General features: G+C 42.1%; 1 protein-coding gene across 2 annotated transcripts; it reads left to right on the top strand.

Annotated features, from left to right (window-relative positions):
• The first annotated feature begins 642 nt into the window (after positions 1-642).
• tasorb (transcription activation suppressor b) lies at positions 643-19,012 on the top strand. 2 transcript variants are annotated; one of them, XM_059333531.1, is made up of 23 exons: positions 643-995; positions 2,642-2,787; positions 3,175-3,267; positions 3,350-3,422; positions 4,211-4,302; positions 4,397-4,531; positions 4,623-4,747; positions 4,858-4,889; positions 5,258-5,363; positions 5,866-5,969; positions 6,187-6,296; positions 7,172-7,244; positions 7,363-7,437; positions 8,122-8,967; positions 9,899-10,290; positions 10,595-10,697; positions 12,175-13,043; positions 13,907-14,029; positions 14,881-15,040; positions 15,133-15,241; positions 15,964-16,142; positions 17,019-17,153; positions 17,407-19,012. In XM_059333531.1, the coding sequence occupies exons 1-23, from the start codon at positions 713-715 to the stop codon at positions 18,663-18,665; spliced, it is 5,622 nt and encodes a 1,873-aa protein (XP_059189514.1). In that variant the 5' UTR covers positions 643-712; the 3' UTR covers positions 18,666-19,012. The 2 variants fall into 2 exon arrangements, with proteins under 2 accessions (XP_059189514.1, XP_059189513.1); XM_059333530.1 differs by having other exon boundaries at positions 17,404-19,012.
• Positions 19,013-20,414: the final 1,402 nt, after the last annotated feature.

Genomic DNA, 20,414 nt, shown 5'->3' with positions numbered 1-20,414 from the left:
CAAGCATTTGAGCATGAAATCTTAAAAGTGCAGTGTAAAAATGCACAAAATTACTTCTTGCAATTAATGTTGGTCTGCTGTTCTTGCACTGAAAAAAAAATAACAGTAAGTGGTTATTTTTGATTTGCTTCAAACCTTTTGTATTCCTATTTATACTGTTATACATGCATTTGAGCATGAAATATGTTAAGTTACTGCACTGTAAACATATTTAAAATTGCAGTTTCATCATATCTGGTTAAGTGCACGGTCCTATATGTGGCCCTGTGGTAGTGTCGATGAAAAACTGTGGCCCCCTCCAGCATTTAAGTTGCCCATCCCTTATATAGTATATAATATATAACATAATATATGGTATGCATAGCATCGGTATACATAATAGGTATATAATCCAGCAGTCCAGCAGAGAACTGCAGGATTTCACACATTTGTCTGCATCCTACACTTTATTCTCATCTTTCTGCATCTTTCGCCACCATGTTGACTCTTGAATCCATCACTACATCAGGTGTTGCAGTACATCCATCCGCCGCATGGTGGCGCGCTTTTCTCGAATGTAAACATAGTGACGGCAGCGTTTTGCAGTGGTGGAGAAGAACGTGTACGTCATTTTCACAATGGCGGAGGCTGGGTGAGGAGGAGAGTGTGTGTGTGAAGCGGCGCCGTAATCGTTAGAGCTACTCTGCCCGTTACACGTGCACGGTGCCCGAAAATGGCCCTGAACCCCACCGCGGTGGGGAGGAGGGACCCAGAATGTACCGAGGCGGACTATCTCCAGCCGGAGGGAGGCGAACCCCCGAAGAATCCAGCCGCCACCTCGGCCACAGCCAACCAAAATGGCGATCAGCCTGGATGTGGAGACAGTGTAATGCCCGACCAAGAAGCCCCTGAGCGGCGGAGGAGCATGCATGCAGACGCCCGGAGCTTTAGCAGTTCTCCGTCACCGGGCCAGAGACCGAATTTCCAAATCCCGAGGAAGATCCGAGAGCGGAAAGGTGGTGCCATCTCGCTGCTATTTTGAACAGAGGCTGTCCTGTCTTTCATAATTCTGCTGCTGTATGTTGCTAGCATGCTAGCTAGCTGGCTGTTCTCGCTAGTTTAACGACTTTAACAAAATGTTCACCGACATTTTTGGGGTTTACGTGAAACAGTGTCCTGCTATCTAAGCGCACGGACCGCCTCGGCAGGTGTAGCGTGTGGTGTTATTGCAGGCATGGCTTTGTTAGTCCAACCCAGGTAACCCAAGTTCCCAGAGAGCAGCAAAGGCAGCTAACTAACGTCCCTGTGCAGGCGCCTGAAAGCAAGCAGCACTTTTGAGGACTGTCCGATGTGAAAGCCCACCTTGTTCGGCTTTCTCCCCTCCTCATGGGACCGTAGTCTGCATGAGAAGTGCTGCCGCTGTCATGAGCGTGTTGCAGCCATCACCTGACAACATGTGGGTGTCTTGTTGACCTCAGTGAAGGGCATGGATTTATGACATGTTTTCACAGCACCATGACAGCATTAATGAATCCTGAATTTCCATTTATCCTTCATTTATTTCTCGAGGAATCATTGAGGGCAACCCCTCATTCACAATGATGTCGAGAGTACAGAGAAAACACAACACAGCACAGACAAAAACACATGCAAACACATTAAAAACAGTTACAGTGAAAGGCAGAGTTATTGGTTATCATAGTTTCAAACTGGCCCATAGTTGTGTTGACTATGAGTGGATGTTGTAAGATGTTCCAGTTGAATGCAGCAGAAAAACTGAAAGCAGTTTTTCCAAATTCAGCATTTGTCCGAGGAACATTGAGCATTAAGCATCAGTAGAGCCCACCCCTTGTCCTAGCTTGATGCCACTGTTATATTAGAGCACCCCTTTTACACCTCACCTCAACGCTCCTCAGAGTACAGTACAACAACACTGGCCCCATTATGTCTCAGAGAGGTGGCAGTAGGTTGTTACAAACCATGCTGCCACAACAGTTGTTTGTTTACATGCAAAGTAGAGATGGCTTCTCGTGTTAAGCTTCTCGTAAGCAGCTGTGCTTGCAGTATCTGGTCATCTCAGCAGATTGCATATGTAGCGCATCAAATGTCCTACTGCCCAAGTTGCAAACTTAACAACATTGAGACAGACTTGGTTGTATTTGCACCCTGTTGTCCTGTCTCCAGTCTTTTACCCTTTTGCCTCACATGAGACTTATGTCACACCTCCAGGCTGATGATGCCCCATTCAGTAGTGAGCTAGGGTTGGTATCACTTCTTTGCATGTATTTGAATTGACATGATAAACCTTATGTAAACACAGACAGATGTGAGGCTTGATCGTGTGTACAAGGGATTCCTGGTAACTGTTTACATACCCGTTTTGATGAGCTGGCTTTGACCCATGAGAAACAAGTTCTGCATAGGATGCTTTTGGCTCAAAGCCACCCCACTTAGTGTACCAAACATGCACAAAGAATTCTTGTCTGCAGGCACATCACTTACTTTTATATAGAGGAGCATGTCACCCCATAAACGAGAAAAGAGGATGATTGACAGTTTGATGATGTTGCTGTCTGCCTGTCTTAAACCTATGACCCTCCTCTGCACGTACACACGTCTTCACTCTCGATGCTAATCCACTGGTTCACCTCTCTGTGTGCAGGCTTGTACCAGTTCCTGCCCCCTGACAGCAGGGAGTTTGAGGACCTTGTGAAGATTGTCTCATCGTTTTACCTGGACTCGTCATCGCGAGGAACTTTCTCCTACTGCAAGGCCAGGCTCATTCACAATGAGCTGCTGGAGAAGGAGGTTGGTCGTTGTCTTCCTGTACCACATGATGTCAACATGAATACAAGCCCAGTTCCAAGAAAAGTCTTTTGAATCAGTGGTGTATTTAAGCTGCTTCCTCTTTTCTTATGGAAACTTTTTGTAGGTCAAAACCAAGTATAGAAAAATCATGCAATTTAAAACGACTTAGCAGTGCTGTGATTCTGAAAATGCTCTTGTAGCTCACTCTGAGAGCACATGCTGAGGGCAGGCTGTAATAAAATGTGATCTTCCCTATTACACATTCTACCAGAGCCATGTATGTAAGCACATACGTGTAATTAAGTACACAGCTCTTGCCGAGTGGTTGGTAAGGGTTTATGAGGTTCAGACTTCTGTATCTCATTTGCTGTTTGCTCCCTGTGCCAGTTCATCGAGAAGCGGAGAGAGATGAAGCAGGCGGGGCGCACGGAACAAGACCTAACTGAGTCGTACTGCTTCCTTTTTCCAGACAAATCGAAGGTATTGATGACGAAGATAAGCTACATGACAGTTTCCCTTTTGACATGATTCTGAGCTTTGTATTTTCTCCTATTTGTATTAGCTCCACTGGATCTGTGAGAAGGGTCTGTCAGTTGGACACTCAAAGATCACTACACTTGGAAACTCATCAAAGGGTACGTTACTCTCTTCGAAGGGAGACTCTATTGTTGCGCATGGATTCTTGTTTGTTTCGAGTGTTGCTAGCTGATGAGTTGCCTTTTAATTATTTCATTTAGAAAGTGATTGATTAGCAACTGAGGATGGCTGATAAGCTTAACTGTTGATAGCTGATATGTGCCATAGCAACAGCTGGGAATGGCTCTGAGAAATGCAACAATGTGTCACGTAAATGCAGGATTATAGAGGACAGAACCTTCCAAAAGCAAAGAAAATGTATGACTCAAGAAGTGCATTGATAAATAAAATAACATGCAATTAAATGTGTCAAAAATAAATTAAGCTATTGTTTATTGATGACATCAATTCATGCTCTGTTTTAATTTCATTTTTTATTTATTTACCTTTGTATTAACGCCCCTGTCATTTACTTTCCATTTTACATATTATTATATTATTATTTCATATTACATGTTAGTTTTGTTATTTTATTTTAAATTTACTATTATTTTTTTTACATTTATTTATTTATTTATGTATTGTTCTCCCATTGCATTTCCCCCTACTTACTTCACCAAACGTATATGTTTGTTATATTTTCTTTTTGCATTTCTTCATTCGAGTCATATATTTATTTTTAAGCAGCTTCTATCCTCCATAACAACTCACTACAGAAATTATAGTTTTTATCTCATTCTTAGGATTAGATTTTTAGAGTGTAAATAGGATTTTTTAATGCATTTTGCTGGCGTATGATTATGATGCTTTTCCTGTAATTTAGTTCTTTTTTTTTTTATCATTATAGGTGTTTATGTCTCCAAATATTCTGACCTGTTACAAATAAATCCTTTTGAAGTGGGCTCGTCTGGAGACATGATCATTTTTAAAGTTATGAGGGTATGGCTACACATTCTGTTATCATTTGATGTTGTTAACAGATTTCTGAGTATTGTGGGACCTTGAGCTCACCTGTTTGTTTTGTTCCTTTCAGGGCCGAATAAAGCACATCCACGAGAACATGCCTAAGAATGCTATGGAGCCGACTCCCAAGGTCGACTGTCATTTGTCAAAAAGCGGCAATAGGGTTACATCTCTGCTGTCTTACAGGGCTTTTGAGCTCACACAGGTAAAACTGATCTCTTTCATTCACTCCATGCTTTTGTCATTTCTTGGAGAGAATAATCAAGTCTTAATGAGTCTTTCTTGTTTTCTTTTAGCAATATTTTTTCGAGTTTGCGTTCGATGAGATCAAGGTGCGGCCCAGGCATGTGTGCCCTTACGCTGTGGTTTCCTTTAAGTACAAAGGAAAGGAAGCTACGGCAACTCCTATGACTTCACACAGGTACATATTACTGCAGAATGATGAAACTCTGCAAGTATCTTCAGGCAGTTGGGGAGGTTTGCACTGGGTTCTGTGTTTGTTAACGGGCCTTATTTTTCCCTCTGTAACAGGTTTAACACTATTGGCCCTGAAGGAAGTCGAGGTAAGTCAAGTTTATGTATTTGATAAATATTTAATGAAACAAATGGCCTCTTATGTGTTGTTTAATTAGAGTTATGTCTGTGTAAATGTGGGTTTGTATAAAGGCCAGTTGTTCACACCAGGATTGGAAAACACTCTGCTGCCTGCTTGCAACTGCTTTAACTAACTACCTAAGATCTAACTTTAACACCATGATAAGTGTGCATACTGCTAGTATATTATAGAAGCAGTGTAATCAATTCTCAAGGGGAGAATTTGTCAAAAAAATTGCTTTTTCATTGACAAACCAACAGTTATGAAAAGTTCTGTGCTCTGTTCTCTCTTTGTGTCTCGTCTGACCTTTGACCTGTGCTGTTGATGCCATTGCAGGGAAGAGCTGCTACACTGTGTGGACTGGTCCACTGGTGAACAAGAGCCAGGAGTTATTCCCAATCTGTTTACGATCCTTCTCGCGGCCCTACCTCCCTTTCAAACTGTGAGTACCTATGGACCTTTTTCCGTATGTCTGTGTGTACCAAAAAAGGTAGAAAAGCTAATGAGCAGCAAATAAATAAACGCTGAAAAAACTGAAATAAAACTTGCTGAAAAAGTCCACTGGGTACTATTGGTAAAAGTAATTTAGTTTGATCGTGTTGCTCAAAACAGCTTGTGTGCTGTTCCTAAGGCTTGTAATTGTGAGGAAAACCCTGTAGTCCTTAGTAACCTTTAGTCTCTCATATAATTGTGTGTATGTCCAGAAGACCTCCACAGTGCTGCTAGAAATTTCACTGTTAATCATTAAAGACCTTTCATGTGCTGAACTTTGAAAATTGTTGCTGAACTGTATGTTAACACAACGGTTTGGTCAGGTGAAACATGATGAAGGTCAGTTAGCGTTCACTTTGTTGTTTGCACAACTGTTTGTTTTTTTCTTTTTTGGGGGGAAATTGTTATGATTTGCTCTTTGATAAATCTCCATGTGTTTTTCCCTCCCGAAGGCCTGAGAAGCTGGAGGTGAGTCGAGGCATGCAGCTGGATCAGGTGAAGCGAAAGATTCCCTCTGTGCTCTTTTCTTGGGACACATACAGCGCATCACGGGAAGGTCAGACCATGCATGTGTATACCTCATTATTAAATGATAGGAAAATGCCCCGGGGATATAAGCTGTAATGGCCATTCTAAATGCATATGCTGCATTGTGTTTAAATGAAATGTTTGTTTGCATTATTTGAGATAAATCTCAGCCTACTGATAACAACTACTGCATAGACGAGTTCTGAATGTGTTTTGTATTCCAACTTGCTTTTCTTTGTCTGCAGTGATGAAATGTGGGATGTCCTGCAGCCTGTTTGAGGTGGTGAGTGGAAAAGGCAAACCAACCAGCGGCAGCTTGGCAGCACTGGTCAACAAACTGGAGAGGGACAGGATGGTGAGTCACACTGTAGCATTAACCTGCCAGGTTCTCATGAAAATCCTGAAAATATACGGAATCTCTTCACTGAATCACAGTCTGTCAAAATAACTGAAGCTTGCTGCTGAATTGATTTAGAAGATTCAGGGTGTTCAGTTCATACGAAAAGATTTTCTTTCTCTGGATCCTTCTTATTTCAAAATCAGAGAAAGCACTCGGTGGACGAGAATCGAAGTAAAGTTTATTTCACAATGTTGCATTTAGCATCATCATGTGATGGAATTAGGGTACATTTAGTGACATAAGCAGCTCTTTATCTTATTTAAACAGGGTTCGTACGGGTGCTTGAAATTCTTAAATTTTAATGTTGTATTTTCAAGGTTGGAGTGCTTGGATTTTGGATAAAGTGCTTGAAAATGCTTGAAATACTTACTGTATTTCTCGTGCTATCTGACAGATTGATAGATAATCACATGTTCAATGAAAAAAAATAATAAATTGAATATTGAGATTAGCAAACTGTACTTTTGGTTGTTAAAAAGTGTAAAACCATCGCTGTCAGTATGGTTGGGTGAAACGACCCCTTTTAGCATTTAAGTACTCATCTAAAACATGCAACTTGCAACCGTTGTAAGGTCCTGGAAAAGCTTAAAAATGGACCTTGAAAGTCCTTGAAATGTGCTTGAATTTGACCACTCAAAAAGTGTATGAACATCTGCCAAACTGTCATGCTGCTTTTATTTGTTTTAGCAACAATAAACAAATCTACAGTACAAGTGCGCACACAGAATAAGTTCCAAACTGTCCGGCAACAGACTGGTATTATGATCGCTCACATTATGTGATAATGATACATCCTGGCACTTCTGACTGCAGTGTCTGTTCTCGTTCAGGTGCTGGTGAAGTCCTTGTTTGACAGGGGCTTTCTCTTCCTGCTATCCTCAGCACAGATGGTTGACTCCAAAGGTGCCAAAAAGCTTTTTACTCTCCTCTCATAATTCTCTGTTATGTCAGTTGAACACCTACTTGTTGCCATCGGTGAGGGTTCAGCTTTTTAAAAAAAAAGTTGCTGTTTGTTTTCTAGAGCGGCGGGGGCGCGCTGAGAAGAACCTGCAAGCATTATTCATCTTTCAGGAGTCAAGGATGGTTGTCAAGTATTGTAAGTGTTATTCACTCTACATCCATCCCTTTTCTGACCTCGCTGGAAAGTTTTATTAGCGAGCCGAGAGTGTTTGGACACAGTCAAGATATTTCTGACATCTACCTACTCAATGCTCTTCCTTTCTATAAAAGAAGTACATCAAAAAAAAGAGCGGAGAGGCTTCCATGTTATAAAATATACACAGTGGCGGTTCTACACAGGCCTACAGGGGCCCACTGCCCCTGTGAAGAAGCCCTTGGCCCCTGCTGTGGCCCCTGTGTAAAGTTAATAATAAAATGATCAATGATTATAACGATGAACAATGGAACAATTGTTTACCTATTTTTTGTTCAAACAATATCTCATTGTACACAAAAGGAACCCAGAATGTGTACAATGTGTGTGTGTGTATGTATATATATATATCATCAGTCTCGGGGGTCTGCACTTTAAAAAAAATAAATAATTGTGCACAAAAATGGCAGATGTCATTGTTGTACAAAAATAATTGTCTCATTGTTTCAATCAGTGTATTTGTATCTTCCAAATAAACTTAAATTCGATTTTTTAAATAAGCTAAAATAAAGGTTTTTCAATGCTTAAATATCATCTTTGCCTTTAAATGTGCCCCTTGGCCCGCACAGTAAAATTGGTGTAGAACCGCCACTGAATGTACACTAAGATATATGTTCTCTATTGTAGCATCAAGACTGTTTGAGCCCGAGCCGCTGACGGTGGAGCCCCAGCCTGCTATCCTGTCCTCCGTGGATCCCTTCGTCCCCGCTCTGCACTACGCACTGTTCAAGTTGCGCCCAAACCCCGGCAAGGACGTGAGCTCTGGGGTGGAGCGCCAGGCCACCGATTACTTAACTCGTATGGATTCGGGCACGGTGCGGCCTTTCATTCTGCCCGACTACAAATATAACGTGGAGGAGAGGACCAACCAGCTCCCAGTGACCAGACCCAAATTCAACATGGACGCCGTGCTGCGTTCTTACGTCCACAACCCCGCCAACTATATGTTACCTCTAAACAAGACCAAGGACATCATTGAAAGAATACGCAACCCCGTACCTATACCTGCGCCTGCTCCAGCCCCAGTGGAATACAGTCCCGTTTCCGACTGGGGCGGATCCGACAGGGGCTCAGACAGGGCCGAGAGACCCGCAGAAAGGCTGCCCCAGGAGAGGCCGCCGCCTGAGAGGCCAGCACAGGAGAAGCCGCCCCCAGACAGCAGCAGGCGGAGGTCGGGGTTGGCTCATTCTAACGGGGCCCAGCTGCAGCACAAGCCCCACATCGAGTCCCAGCCGCAGCCCCCGCAGAGGTTGCGGCTGTCCCAGAACGAGTACGATAAAGACAAGATGAAACAGTTGCTGAAGCTGATTCAACTTCATAAGAAAGCACTGGTGAGGGATCCTGGGAAAGAGAAGGAAGAGGACGGGGCTTGGGACGCAAACAGTCTGAAGAGGAAGTTCGAGGGAGACGAGAGAGGAGGCACGAACAAACACCAACGCACAGACGCACTGAGCAACGGAGAACCCAGCAGAGGTGAGCAGTACCGCAGCTGTCTATGGAACTTGATCTAAATGGTTTAATTTAATTTGAGTTTTTATGATAATTTTCCACCATCTGCCTCCAACGTTAATTCCTCTGAAAGAATGAATATTGTATTACTTTCACTACAGAGTCTGATTAATTCTCAGTAATTATATTGCTGCCTATTGCCACTATATTAACAAGCAGCTAGTGTTTGTGCTTATTTATTAAATTACTGTATAATTGTTTATATTGTTAAATGTCAAGTTGTATTTATTTTTTTGCTAATCCAGATAGCTGTTCAAAGTCCTGACTGCTACCACAATCTTAGAGTTCAGTGCAGTATAACGTGAAAGTGAAAAGCCTGTCTGTATTAAGCTGGTTGTACCTTCCACTTCTATAACACTTAAACTGAAATCATACATATACTTACATTCCCCTTTATAATGCACATAAAAGCTTAAGTTATAAGAGCCAGGGTTGGTACGGGTGCTTGAAATCCTTGAAAGTGCTTAAATTTAAATTTTGTATTTTCAAGGTTTGAAAAGTGCTTGGATTTTGGATAAAGTGCTTGAAAAGGCTTGAAATTCTTACTGTATTTCTTGTGCAATCTGACTATAGATAATCACATGTTCAATGAAAAAAAATAATAAATTGAATATTAAGTTAAGCAAACTGTACTTTTGGTTGTTAAAAGTGTAAAACCATCGCTGTCGGTATGGTTGAGTGAAATTACCCCTTTTAGCATGTAAGTACTCATCTAAAACATGCAACTTACAACTGTTGTAAGGTCCTGGAAAAGCTTGAAAATGGACTTTGAAAGTCCTTGAAAAGTGCTTGAATTTGACCACTCAAAAAGTGCATGAACCTTGTAGAGCACAGAGTATTCTTGTACACCAGTATGGCAAATTTAGCAAATGCTTCTTATTGCGTCTCCTGCTAGGAGCCCAAGCAGAGGAGGCGGGAGAAGAGGGCGGACAGAGTGACAATCTGACAGCAGTGATGGAAAGCATGGGCATCTACGACACTGATCTGAGGGCTCGTGGCAACACCAGCACCACAGCAGTCAACGAGACCCAGCGCCTCCTGAAGATCCTCCTGGCTACGCTGAACAAAGCCGTGGCCCAGGGCTCAATGGCAGCTGACTCAAACCACGGGGAACCATCGACGGGTCCAGGAAGGGGGGAACCATCGACGGGTCCAGGGAGGGGGGAACCCTCAACGGGTCCAGGGAGGGGGGAACCATCAACGGGTCCAGGGAGGGGGGAACCTGCCGTCCCTGAACCAGATCTGAAGAAACAAAGTGAGCCCGCATCTCAAACAAACTACACAGAGGTGAGAAGTGAACAGCTGTTTCTACGGTTATTTTGGAATTTTTTTCATCATTTTTTTCCATTCCTTCATCAGAGGTGTCACGTGACATCACATCATGTGACACCTCTGATGAAGGCTACAGAGGCAAGGTAGCCGAAACTTGTCAGGTACAAGAAAATGTTTTTGCTTTATTTGCCTTGTATAGAGAAACAGTGTAAAAAATGATATCAGTAGGCCTAATGAACCTCTTCAATAGGTTATTTTATGATATTTTACCACAACGTTTGTAGATCTAAAAATAACAACTGGAGTTTTTTCTGTTTAGGAGGACATGGACTGCAGCCCTGGTAGTCCACTCAGCGCGGGCTCCCCACTAGAACAAGCTCACACCTCAGACAACCCGACCTGGGTTAACCCCGCCAATGAAGGTACTTCAAAGCATCCATTACACCTGACACAATAATTTTATTATTTGATGATGTATGATTCCAGAAATACTTTTTTTTTAAACAATTTATTTATTGAAATTTTCAAACAAAGTACCACATTTCAGAGTCAGTACAATTAACATTAGGTATTAATGTTATGATTAGTGATATTATTGTCCTTTTATGCCACTGATATAATAATAATATAATAATGCCAGTACACCCTTTTAAAGAGCAGTGAACTTTTTATTAAGAATAGTCAGACATCGTAATGGAAATATTAAAAAAAAATTTAATATCCTAAATAGATAAAACATGAATAAAATAAACTAATACTAAAACAATACATAAAATGCTTTTGGGCAATGTTAACAAAAATTACAATATCTAAATATTACCCAGGGTCAATAGAGTCATTCTCTCCTTAACATAACGATATATGATGTATTGCCACATTTCGTGGCTACCAGTCGACATACTGGCTCGTTCACGTTGATTGTCTCTCTCTCTCTCTCGTTCGGCTTAAACCCAAAATGTTCCCACACCAAAGCTGTGGAGTGTGCAGCCAAGTCTAGCTGAACCTATTCTTTCAAACTAACAGTAGCTGTTGGGAACAACACCTTTTTATTCCTTGATGTTACCTTCCCTTCAGCTGCTTCAGTGTCACTGTGTGCTTGAGCCCTGCCCACAGTGAAACTCCTACACAGAGCAGATGAGAGGACAGAAGAAGCGTGACCAGAACTGACAGCAAAAATGCGTCTCAGCATAGTTCATTTTCAAGTTCATCTGGCTTAGACGCTGTGAAAAGATGCTGAGTTTCCCAAGTTTTATAATGGTCAGGAAAAACCCTGCTGGTATAATCATGTTAAAACCTGAATGTTAACACAACGGGCAATACAGAGGTTAGCAGCCATCAAGGTGCAGGGTTCGTACAGGTGCTTGAAATCCTTGAAAATGCTTGAATTCAAATATGGTATTTTCAAGGTTTAAAAAGTGCTTGGATTTTGCATAAAGTGCTTGTAAATGCTTGAAATTCTTACTGTATTTCTCTTGCAATCTGACTATATCCATCTATAGACTATAGATAATCACATGTTCAATGTAAAAAATAATGAGTAGTCTATCTGGAATGAAGATCGTTCCTCCTAAAAGTGTAATACCATCGCTGTTGATATGGTTCAGTGAAATCTCCCCCTTTAAGTATGTAAGTACTCATTTAAAACATGCAATTTACAACAGGTGTAAGATACTGGAAAAGCTTGAAAATTTACCTTGAAAGTCCTTGAAAAATGCTTGAATTTGACCACTGCTAAAGTGTACAAACCCTGAATGTCATCCATGTCCATATATTGTATGATAAGTCATTAACGTAATTATGGTGACAGGCCCAAACACAGACCTCTCCCTTGTAGACATGCTTAGATGTGCTTCACAAGGCATCACTGTGACAAGGTTCCCGTCTTTTTTTTTCCTCCAGACAAAGCACAGCCTTTTCCTGAGCCAAAGCCTGAGCCTGAGCCGGAGCCAGAGCCAGAACCGGAGGCCGTGACCATGGCAGAGAGCTTCCCGGAGCCCAAGACGCCTGCAGCCGTGGAAGTAAAAAAACTGGCCGCGCCGCCCACGTTACCAGCCGTAGACGAAGTCCCCTTCAGGCCCTCCATCAGCCTGGACACCATACTCAACCAGGAAGTCCACAGCCTCACCTCTGACATTAAAAACATTATGCACACTCAACACATCTGCTATTCTTCGCAGCTATCCCCGCGGTTGCCCGCACGCCACTGCTGGCTGCCCAACAGCTGCTTCTCCTACTTTGTTGCACCCTACGTCTCCCCCGTCCCCACCCAGGGACACGTCAAAGCACTGTGCGAGAAGATGGACAAGTTGATCCCTGCTCCACCTGCTCCCTGCAAAGTCACGTCTCCACCTCCCCCAGTGACAACATCTAATCTTACAACGCCGCCCCCCACCCCCATACCCACTCCCAAAACTAAAGCCGACCCCTCCCTACTGAAGAGCACCACCTCCTCTCAAAGTGGTAAAACGGGCACTGTCAAAGGGGCGGCGTCCACTAAGTCTAAAGGGGACGGCTCGTCAGCAGAGGTGGAGGGAGAGATTTATTCTCCCTCTCAAATCACTGGAGACTCTCCAGATAACAAGTCCCAGAACCCAGACGCTGCTTCTGGGAGCGGGTCCGGCCTGCTGGCTGGAAGCCTCATCGGCCAGTTGAAGCCTGAGGTTTTCAGCAGCCTGGTGGAGATCTTTAAGGACGTCACCAAGAACACAGTGAAATTCTACATCTACTCCGGGGACGAGGTGGAGAGCAATGTCTGCAAGGAGATTAAGGTACGATACAAGAAAGTAGCGCTGCAGTTGTTATTCACATTATTCATTTACTTTTACTTTACTTTATTTTATTTTTTTGGATAGGGGACAGTGCACATTAATGAACATCGAAAAACATCTTTGTAAATATGCCGGATTATAGCAAGGCTGCTAGTTTGCATCCGTAGTCCCTAAAAAAATTAAAATAAATACAAATATAAAAGACAGCAAGTACATAGGTAAGATACAAATAGAGGAGACAACACAACACATACCAGACCCAGAAAGGATATATCTATGCAATAAAAAGTAATGTTCAAGTAGTCTCAAATCCAGTTAGTGGTCACTCTTTTGATGTGATTTTTTTTTTTGGGATTGTTTTAATTGTGAATCAATAAAAAGTCAGAAAATAGTGAAAAATGCAGCTTACAATTTCCCACAACCCTCTGTGATGTCTTCAACTTGCTTATCAATTTAGAATGCAAAGTTTTTCAATGTACATGTAAATGCATACTGTAATTGGGGAATCATTTGAAAAAATAAGTCAACTTTAACTGAAGTATCCAAATTGCTGTCTGATAATTTCTATTAATCATTTAATCAAATCATTTCAGCACTACTTGAAAGTTAATTACGTCTCCTCATTTAACATAGTTGCACGTCCATTTTCTGTCATATTCCTCATCTGTAGAGTTAATTAAGAAAATTGTTTGTCAAAAGTGCACAGGCATACACAGGCTACGCAATCTCCTCTCTGTCACTGTGTTTCCTGCTCAGCACTCAGCTCTTTCCGTATGTGTTAGTCGGTATTTGTGAAAGCAAGAGAGAAGGACACATTCATCTGTCTGTCTCTAACAATTACGTCTCTCCTGTCTGTCACTAAGGAGTACTTGAAAAGTCTTGGCAACAGCGAGTGCAGCCCGCAGACGTTTCTGGAAAACAGCGGCAGTTTAGATAAGCTCCTCATCATCATTCAGAATGAGGACATCGCTGCACACGTGCACAAGGTATGATCGCCTCCTGTCACACTCTCCATGTCGGGTCAGAGTCTCACTGCACCCGCTGGTCCAGACAGACAGGTCCTAATGAATCTATACATATCCTGTGGAGTATTGTTTTTTTTTCATCTGGATGCTGAGTTGAATTATTTTGACCTGGTGCACATCATGACATCTGTTACATGAGTAATATTGTTACATTTCAACATCATTTGGTGCTTCAGCTACACAATCACACATGTAAACCAAAACATTTTTTTTTTATATTTAAAATGAAACAATCCTGAGAGCAGTCACCTGTTCATCCTGACACATTGAAATTAGCTAGAATTAAATAATCATGATTAAAACATACAATTAAATTTTATAAAATTACCAAAAATAGACTAAAAATTGAAATTACTAAAAAAAGACACAAAAGTACCAAAAAAAGACACAAAAGTACCAAAAAAAGACACAGAATTACCAAAAAAGACACAAAATTATTAAAAAGACACAATTTTTTTTTTTAACAAGACTCAATTATTTAAAAAAAAGACACATTACCAAAAGAAGACGCAAAATTACCAAAAAAAGTAATTAAAGGGACCTTCCACATTGAAATTAGCTAGAATGATCATGATCGAAACATACAATTTTATTATTATAATTTTATATAAACAGCGGGTAAAATACATTTAGTGTCAATATGCATTGATTGCTGTAGATTTTAGAAGCAATGCTAAAGGTGTTGAGAGGAAATGTTAGGTATCTAGCAAATGCTTGGGAAAAAAAGGAATAATTTTAACTTTTAAAAAGATGTACAAACTCTGAATAATAGAAGAACTCATTTGTAAAAATGTCATTTTCTCCCCCTGCAGATCCCGGCTCTGGTGTCTTTGAAGAAGTTGCCTTCGGTGAGCTTCGCTGGAGTGGACACTCTAGACGACGTCAAGAACCACACTTATAATGAGCTGTTTGTGTCTGGAGGCTTCATCGTCTCTGATGAGTTTGTCCTCAACCCCGACCTTATTACACAGGGTAAGTTTGACTTCTCTTTTCGGGAGCTGTGTGAGTTCATGGAAATATCAGTTGGACGAGACTTCAGAGCTCTTTTTGCTTCTTCTGTCCAGATCGTCTGCAGGGGCTGCTGAAGTTCCTGGAGGAGCAGAGCACCCCCGAACACCCGTGGCAGTGGAAGGTTCACTGCAAGTCCCAGAAAAAGCTCAAGGAACTCGGGAGGTCAGTATCTTAGTTGGAGCTTACTAGAGGTGGAATCACCAGAGGATTTCCGATACGATTTTATCCCGATACTTGAGTCACGATGTGATATTATTGCGATTTTAAGCATTTTGCAATATGGTGAGTATTGCGATACAATATATTGAGATTTAACTGTTTACCTGCAGTTTATGTCCATATTATTAAATCAAATCAAGAATTGTTTTGTCAAATAAGAGAAAATTCATCGTCTCTTCATCTCACTTCAGTCTTTTTATTTCTCCACAATGAGAGTCAAAGCCACAGACTGACCAACAAAGTATTCAGTCAAACTGAACTCAACTGACATCGAACATGTATGGACGACAACAACTGCAGCATTTTCTCAAACTTTCCTCAACTTTAATCACATGATGCCTATTAATTCCTTACATCATATAGTTTCATGTGACATCTGTATCTCCAGTATATTCCTAAAAGTTATTCTGCTATGGCCTCTGAAAAAAGAAAATACTGACAGCACCAACCGTTAAAGCGCTAACCGCTAAATAACGATACTTGGCAGCCATGAATCGATATAATATTGCCACGCAAAATATCGCGACTCTATGCTGTATCGACTTTTTTCCCCCACCTCTAGAGCTTACCCAGTAGTGATTAAATGAAAAATCTTTAGTCCCACTTTGTAGCTGTGAATAAACACCCTGACACCATATGGATCTGCTCTTGTTGCTCTCTTAAAGGTTAAACACCAACGCCATGGGGCTGTTGAACCTTCTTACAGCCTACCAGAAGAAGCACCTGGTGGAGTTCCTCCCTTATCATGAGTGTGACACTCAGTCGCGTCAGGCTCCCGACCTGGAATGTCTGATCAAGCTCCAAGCTCAGCACACGCAACAACGGCACCTTATCTTCCTCACAGGTAAATTCATCCTCATCATGATCAACATAGGCTACCATCTTTATACATACCAGCACAACACTTCAGCTACATGTGTCTGCATTAGGGTGTTGGTGCGAAATGTTTCCTTCTTTAAACCTTATAGATTATGTACATTTTTAGAATGACAGAAGTGTTTTCCATTGTTTTGTCAGGGTTCGTACGGATGCTTGAAATCCTTGAAAATGCTTGAATTTTAATGTTGAATTTCAAGGTTTGAAAAGTGCTTGGTTTTTGGATTGAGTGCTTGTAAATGCTTGAAATTCTTACTGTATTTCTCTTGCAATCTGACTACAGATAACTGCATTTTCAATGGGAAAAAAAATAAATAAACCGAATAGCCTATAGCCTATCTGAAATGAAGATCGCGCTGCATTTTGTCTTGTCTCGCCTGCGTTTTCTTTTTCTGAGATGTTGTTGTTGTTCTTGTTGCTCTACCCTGTATCTTCTTAATGAAGGGAGTTTTTCAAATTCCTAGTGGATGTGTCCTGAAGTAGCCTATTTGTGTTTCTTTCCTCCTAGTTTGGGTCGTGTTTAGTTCCAACAGCTGCCGATTGATGATTTTTGTGAGCTTACTTTTGCTCCTAGCCCCTAGATTCCCATACCAGTATGTTTTATGAGATTAGCAAACTACTTTTAGTTGTTAAAAGTGTAATACCATTGCTGGTGGTATGGTTAAGTGAAATTACCCCTTTTAGTATCGAAGTGCTCATCTAAAACATGCCATTTACAACCGTTTAGAGGTACTGGAAAAGCTTGAAAATGGACCTGGAAAAACCACTGAAAAAGTGTACGAACCCTGTATTGACAACCTTCTCTGACTCTTTCTAATTTTTCATGTTGCGATGTGTTTTTCAGAGAGGCCATTTGAGATGTTCCTGCAGTTCTCCAGAAATGGGATAGTGATAGGAAGCATTGATGATGTTATGAGCGGTTTCCACAGTCTGATTGGCTCCATTAATCAGAACGAGCTTCCAACGCCGCCCTCTACAGGTGGGTAGCGTCAACAGCAGGACCAAACACCAAAACACCCGGGAGTTCATGCCATCTCGCTGTACTGTAATTACTGTGATGAATTGCTTTTTCTTCTGTACAGTTATCTTGCCAGTTAAAGATGTCTGTACTACCCGGCAGAGTTTTTAAAACACATTAGGTGGCATTAATGCATCTGTAACACATTTGTCGGATAATATCTTCCTCTCTACTTTTCCATTTCTCTCTCTGGCCTCTCCTGCTCTCCCAGTAGTGAATGATGAGTGTGTGGAAGAGGAGGACATGTCATTAGACTCTGATGATGGCGAGCCAAACACTATGTCGGATCCCTCGGCGCAGAAACAGGGAATTGAAAAGGGGCATCCTCCACAGCCGCCCCCACCAGAGGCGGAGGAGTTTCGTCCTCCGCTCCCGGACCAGCACGCCACCCCCGAGAGAACGCCGACGCTCTCCGACTACAGCGCTCTCAAAACAGCCATCTCTCAGTTCAAAGCCACCAACCAGCTGGGAATGGGCTCTTCAGACATTGGTGGTTTGTCACCGGGAGGTTTTCCTGTCAATCCCCATCAGAGCTTCCTTTGTCCCTCGGCCTCGTGGTCATCCTACACCGGCTCCTCTAGCTACGCCGCCTCCCCAGCTTATCCTGCTTCACCCTGCAGCAGCACCCATGAACAGGAATACCGCCCCCCAGTCCCAGCCACAGGCTCCGCCACAATCCCAACCCCACCCGTCATGGCGTCAGTAGGACCTCTAGCCAACCTGGCTTCTCTCCCCTTGGAGGTGAAACCTCCCCCTCCGCCTCACCTCATGATGCTGGGCCACACGTACGGCTCAGACACTGGAGGAGTGGGGCCTGCTGGGAACTCTCCGCTCACAACCTCCCTCCCCTACACAGACCCTAATGACTCAGTCCAGCCAGGTTACATGGCTGGCATTCATACAAATGTTAGTGGGACTCCCACACAACATAACAGGACACTCAGTGGACCTGGGGAGGGTTTATGGGGGCCAGCGGGGACCAGCACTTGTCAGACTGCTAGCAGCCAGGGTGTGGTCACATCTGGCCCCGTGGACCCCAGCGGACTCTCTAAGACTGGGGAAACCCTTGGAGGAAGCACCCCTGGTAGTCAGGGGGGCAGGACTCAGGTGAATTGTGCAAACAACCCTGGACCGTCTGTGGGTATTCCCACAGTGGCCACCAGGGGGGGCTCGATAGTCAGACCTAAACTGCCTCCACATCCAATGTGTGGTGTGGGCTATGGTGGTATGGGTGGCGTCCCAGGACAGATGGATCAGGGGCCTATGCGGGGCGGTATGGGTCCTGGTTCTTTAGGGGGCTATCGAGGGAGAGGAGCCCCACCAGTAGGACTTTGGCCTCGGCCAGGACGAGGACATGACTTGGGGGACGGGCCTGGAGGTGGACCCTGCTCTTGGGGTTACCCAGCGGGCCGGGGAGGGGTACAGGATTACTACTCGGACTACCAATACACTCACAATTATGCTCCTGAATAGACAATCATGATGATCGAAGGGGCAACTCAAACGCCATACTCCAGAGACTATAAGAGCTGGCTGAATGTATATATTTCCTTGTCATAAACACATTGATTTAAATCAGTAACTATGGATCCTGGTTTTCTACATTAATAAAAATTGATACAGGCAGTGCCGAGTGTCCTACTGTCGTGTAAACTGTATGTACACTCTTTCCATGTGAGCTATTTGAGACCCTGTTCAAACCACTATATTTATATTTGCCGACAAATGTTAATGGCCTTCCAGCTTCTCGGAATTTATCATCTTATTTCTGTTTGTCCAGGTTTTTGAAACGGTTTGTGAACAAGGGGAAAGGCTGATATTTTTTTAAGGAAAAAAAAACTAGTGAATGAAATTTCACCTTTGCTGTTGGTTTTCTTTTTTTATTTTACATATTTGGTTGTCCTAAATTCTATTAAAATAAAACATTTCAAATCTTGTTTGTGTGACCAGTTTGATGACCGTGTCAAACAAACTATTAAAAATATAAATCACTGCTGTATTACTGTCCTTTCACTCAAACTCCATACTTTATTCAGCTGTCTACAACGTCCATGAGCAGTATAAAGATGGATAACTAAACCTCAAATGACAATAAATCAAAAATAAACTATGGAAAACATGCCTAAAGAAAGAGTTATTAAATATAAAAATTCTAATAAACAGGGTTGGTACGGGTGCTTGAAATCTTTGAAAATGCTTGAATTGAAATGTATTTTCAAGGTTTAAAAAGTGCTTGGATTTTGGATAAAGTGCTTGTAAATGCTTGAAAATCTTACTGTATTTCTCTTGCAATCTGACTATATCCATCTATAGACTATAAATAATCACATGTTCAATGTAAAAAATAATGAGTAGTCCATCTGAAATTAAGACCGCTCCTCCTAAAAGTGTAACACCATCGCTGTTGGTATGGTTCAGTGAAATCTCCCCCTTTTAGTATGTAAGTACTCATCTAAAACATGCAATTTACAACAGGTGTAAGATACTGGAAAGCTTGAAAATGTACCTTGAAAGTCCTTGAAAAATGCTTGAATTTGACCACTGCTAAAGTGTACGAACCCTGAATAAATCAACAGGTTAGATTTCTATGGGGAAACAATGTAGTGCTGTTCATGAAATGTGTGTATTAAAAGTGATTTAAATACTATAGGGCAAAAAAAAGTCTGACCATGACATGAGGCAGAGTGCACTGCAGTAGAAAATCAGTTAAATCTGTTTTCTCCAGCAGGGTGAGCTATGCTTGGAGAGCAGTTTGCAGGAAACGCAGCATTTAAAAGCCTTTTCAGACTCCATGCTGAGTGCCATTGGCCCCTCAACCCTACCACCACTGAAAGGATCATTAGGAGGGCTGATGTCCTCTCTGTGTGGGTTTATTGTACTGTGTCATTAACTCAGTGGAGTGTTTAGTGGAGTTAAACACCAGAGGGCGCTGTCTCCTGTTAATGTGGAAAATAGGTTAACACTTTATCTCCAGAGCCCCATTCCAGTTGTGCAATAGATATGCCATGGTAACTGGAAACTGTGAGAACATTTTTTTCCTCCCATTAAATCAATTGAGGCTAAGACCCATCACACAAATACTGAGCATGATGCTTTCTTCACAGCACCCTATTCACTCACTGACATTTATACCTGGAATACTTACAATTACAGTATTAATCCACTGAGATGAGTTATCAAGGTTGTGTTCAAAGTCCAAAAGGTCCTCAGAGGTGTTAAAGA

The sequence above is a fragment of the Centropristis striata genome, chromosome 5 (genome assembly GCF_030273125.1).
Source record: "Centropristis striata isolate RG_2023a ecotype Rhode Island chromosome 5, C.striata_1.0, whole genome shotgun sequence".
NCBI classification, from domain to species: Eukaryota; Metazoa; Chordata; class Actinopteri; order Perciformes; family Serranidae; genus Centropristis; species Centropristis striata.
This window is presented reverse-complemented; position numbering and strand designations above follow the sequence as displayed.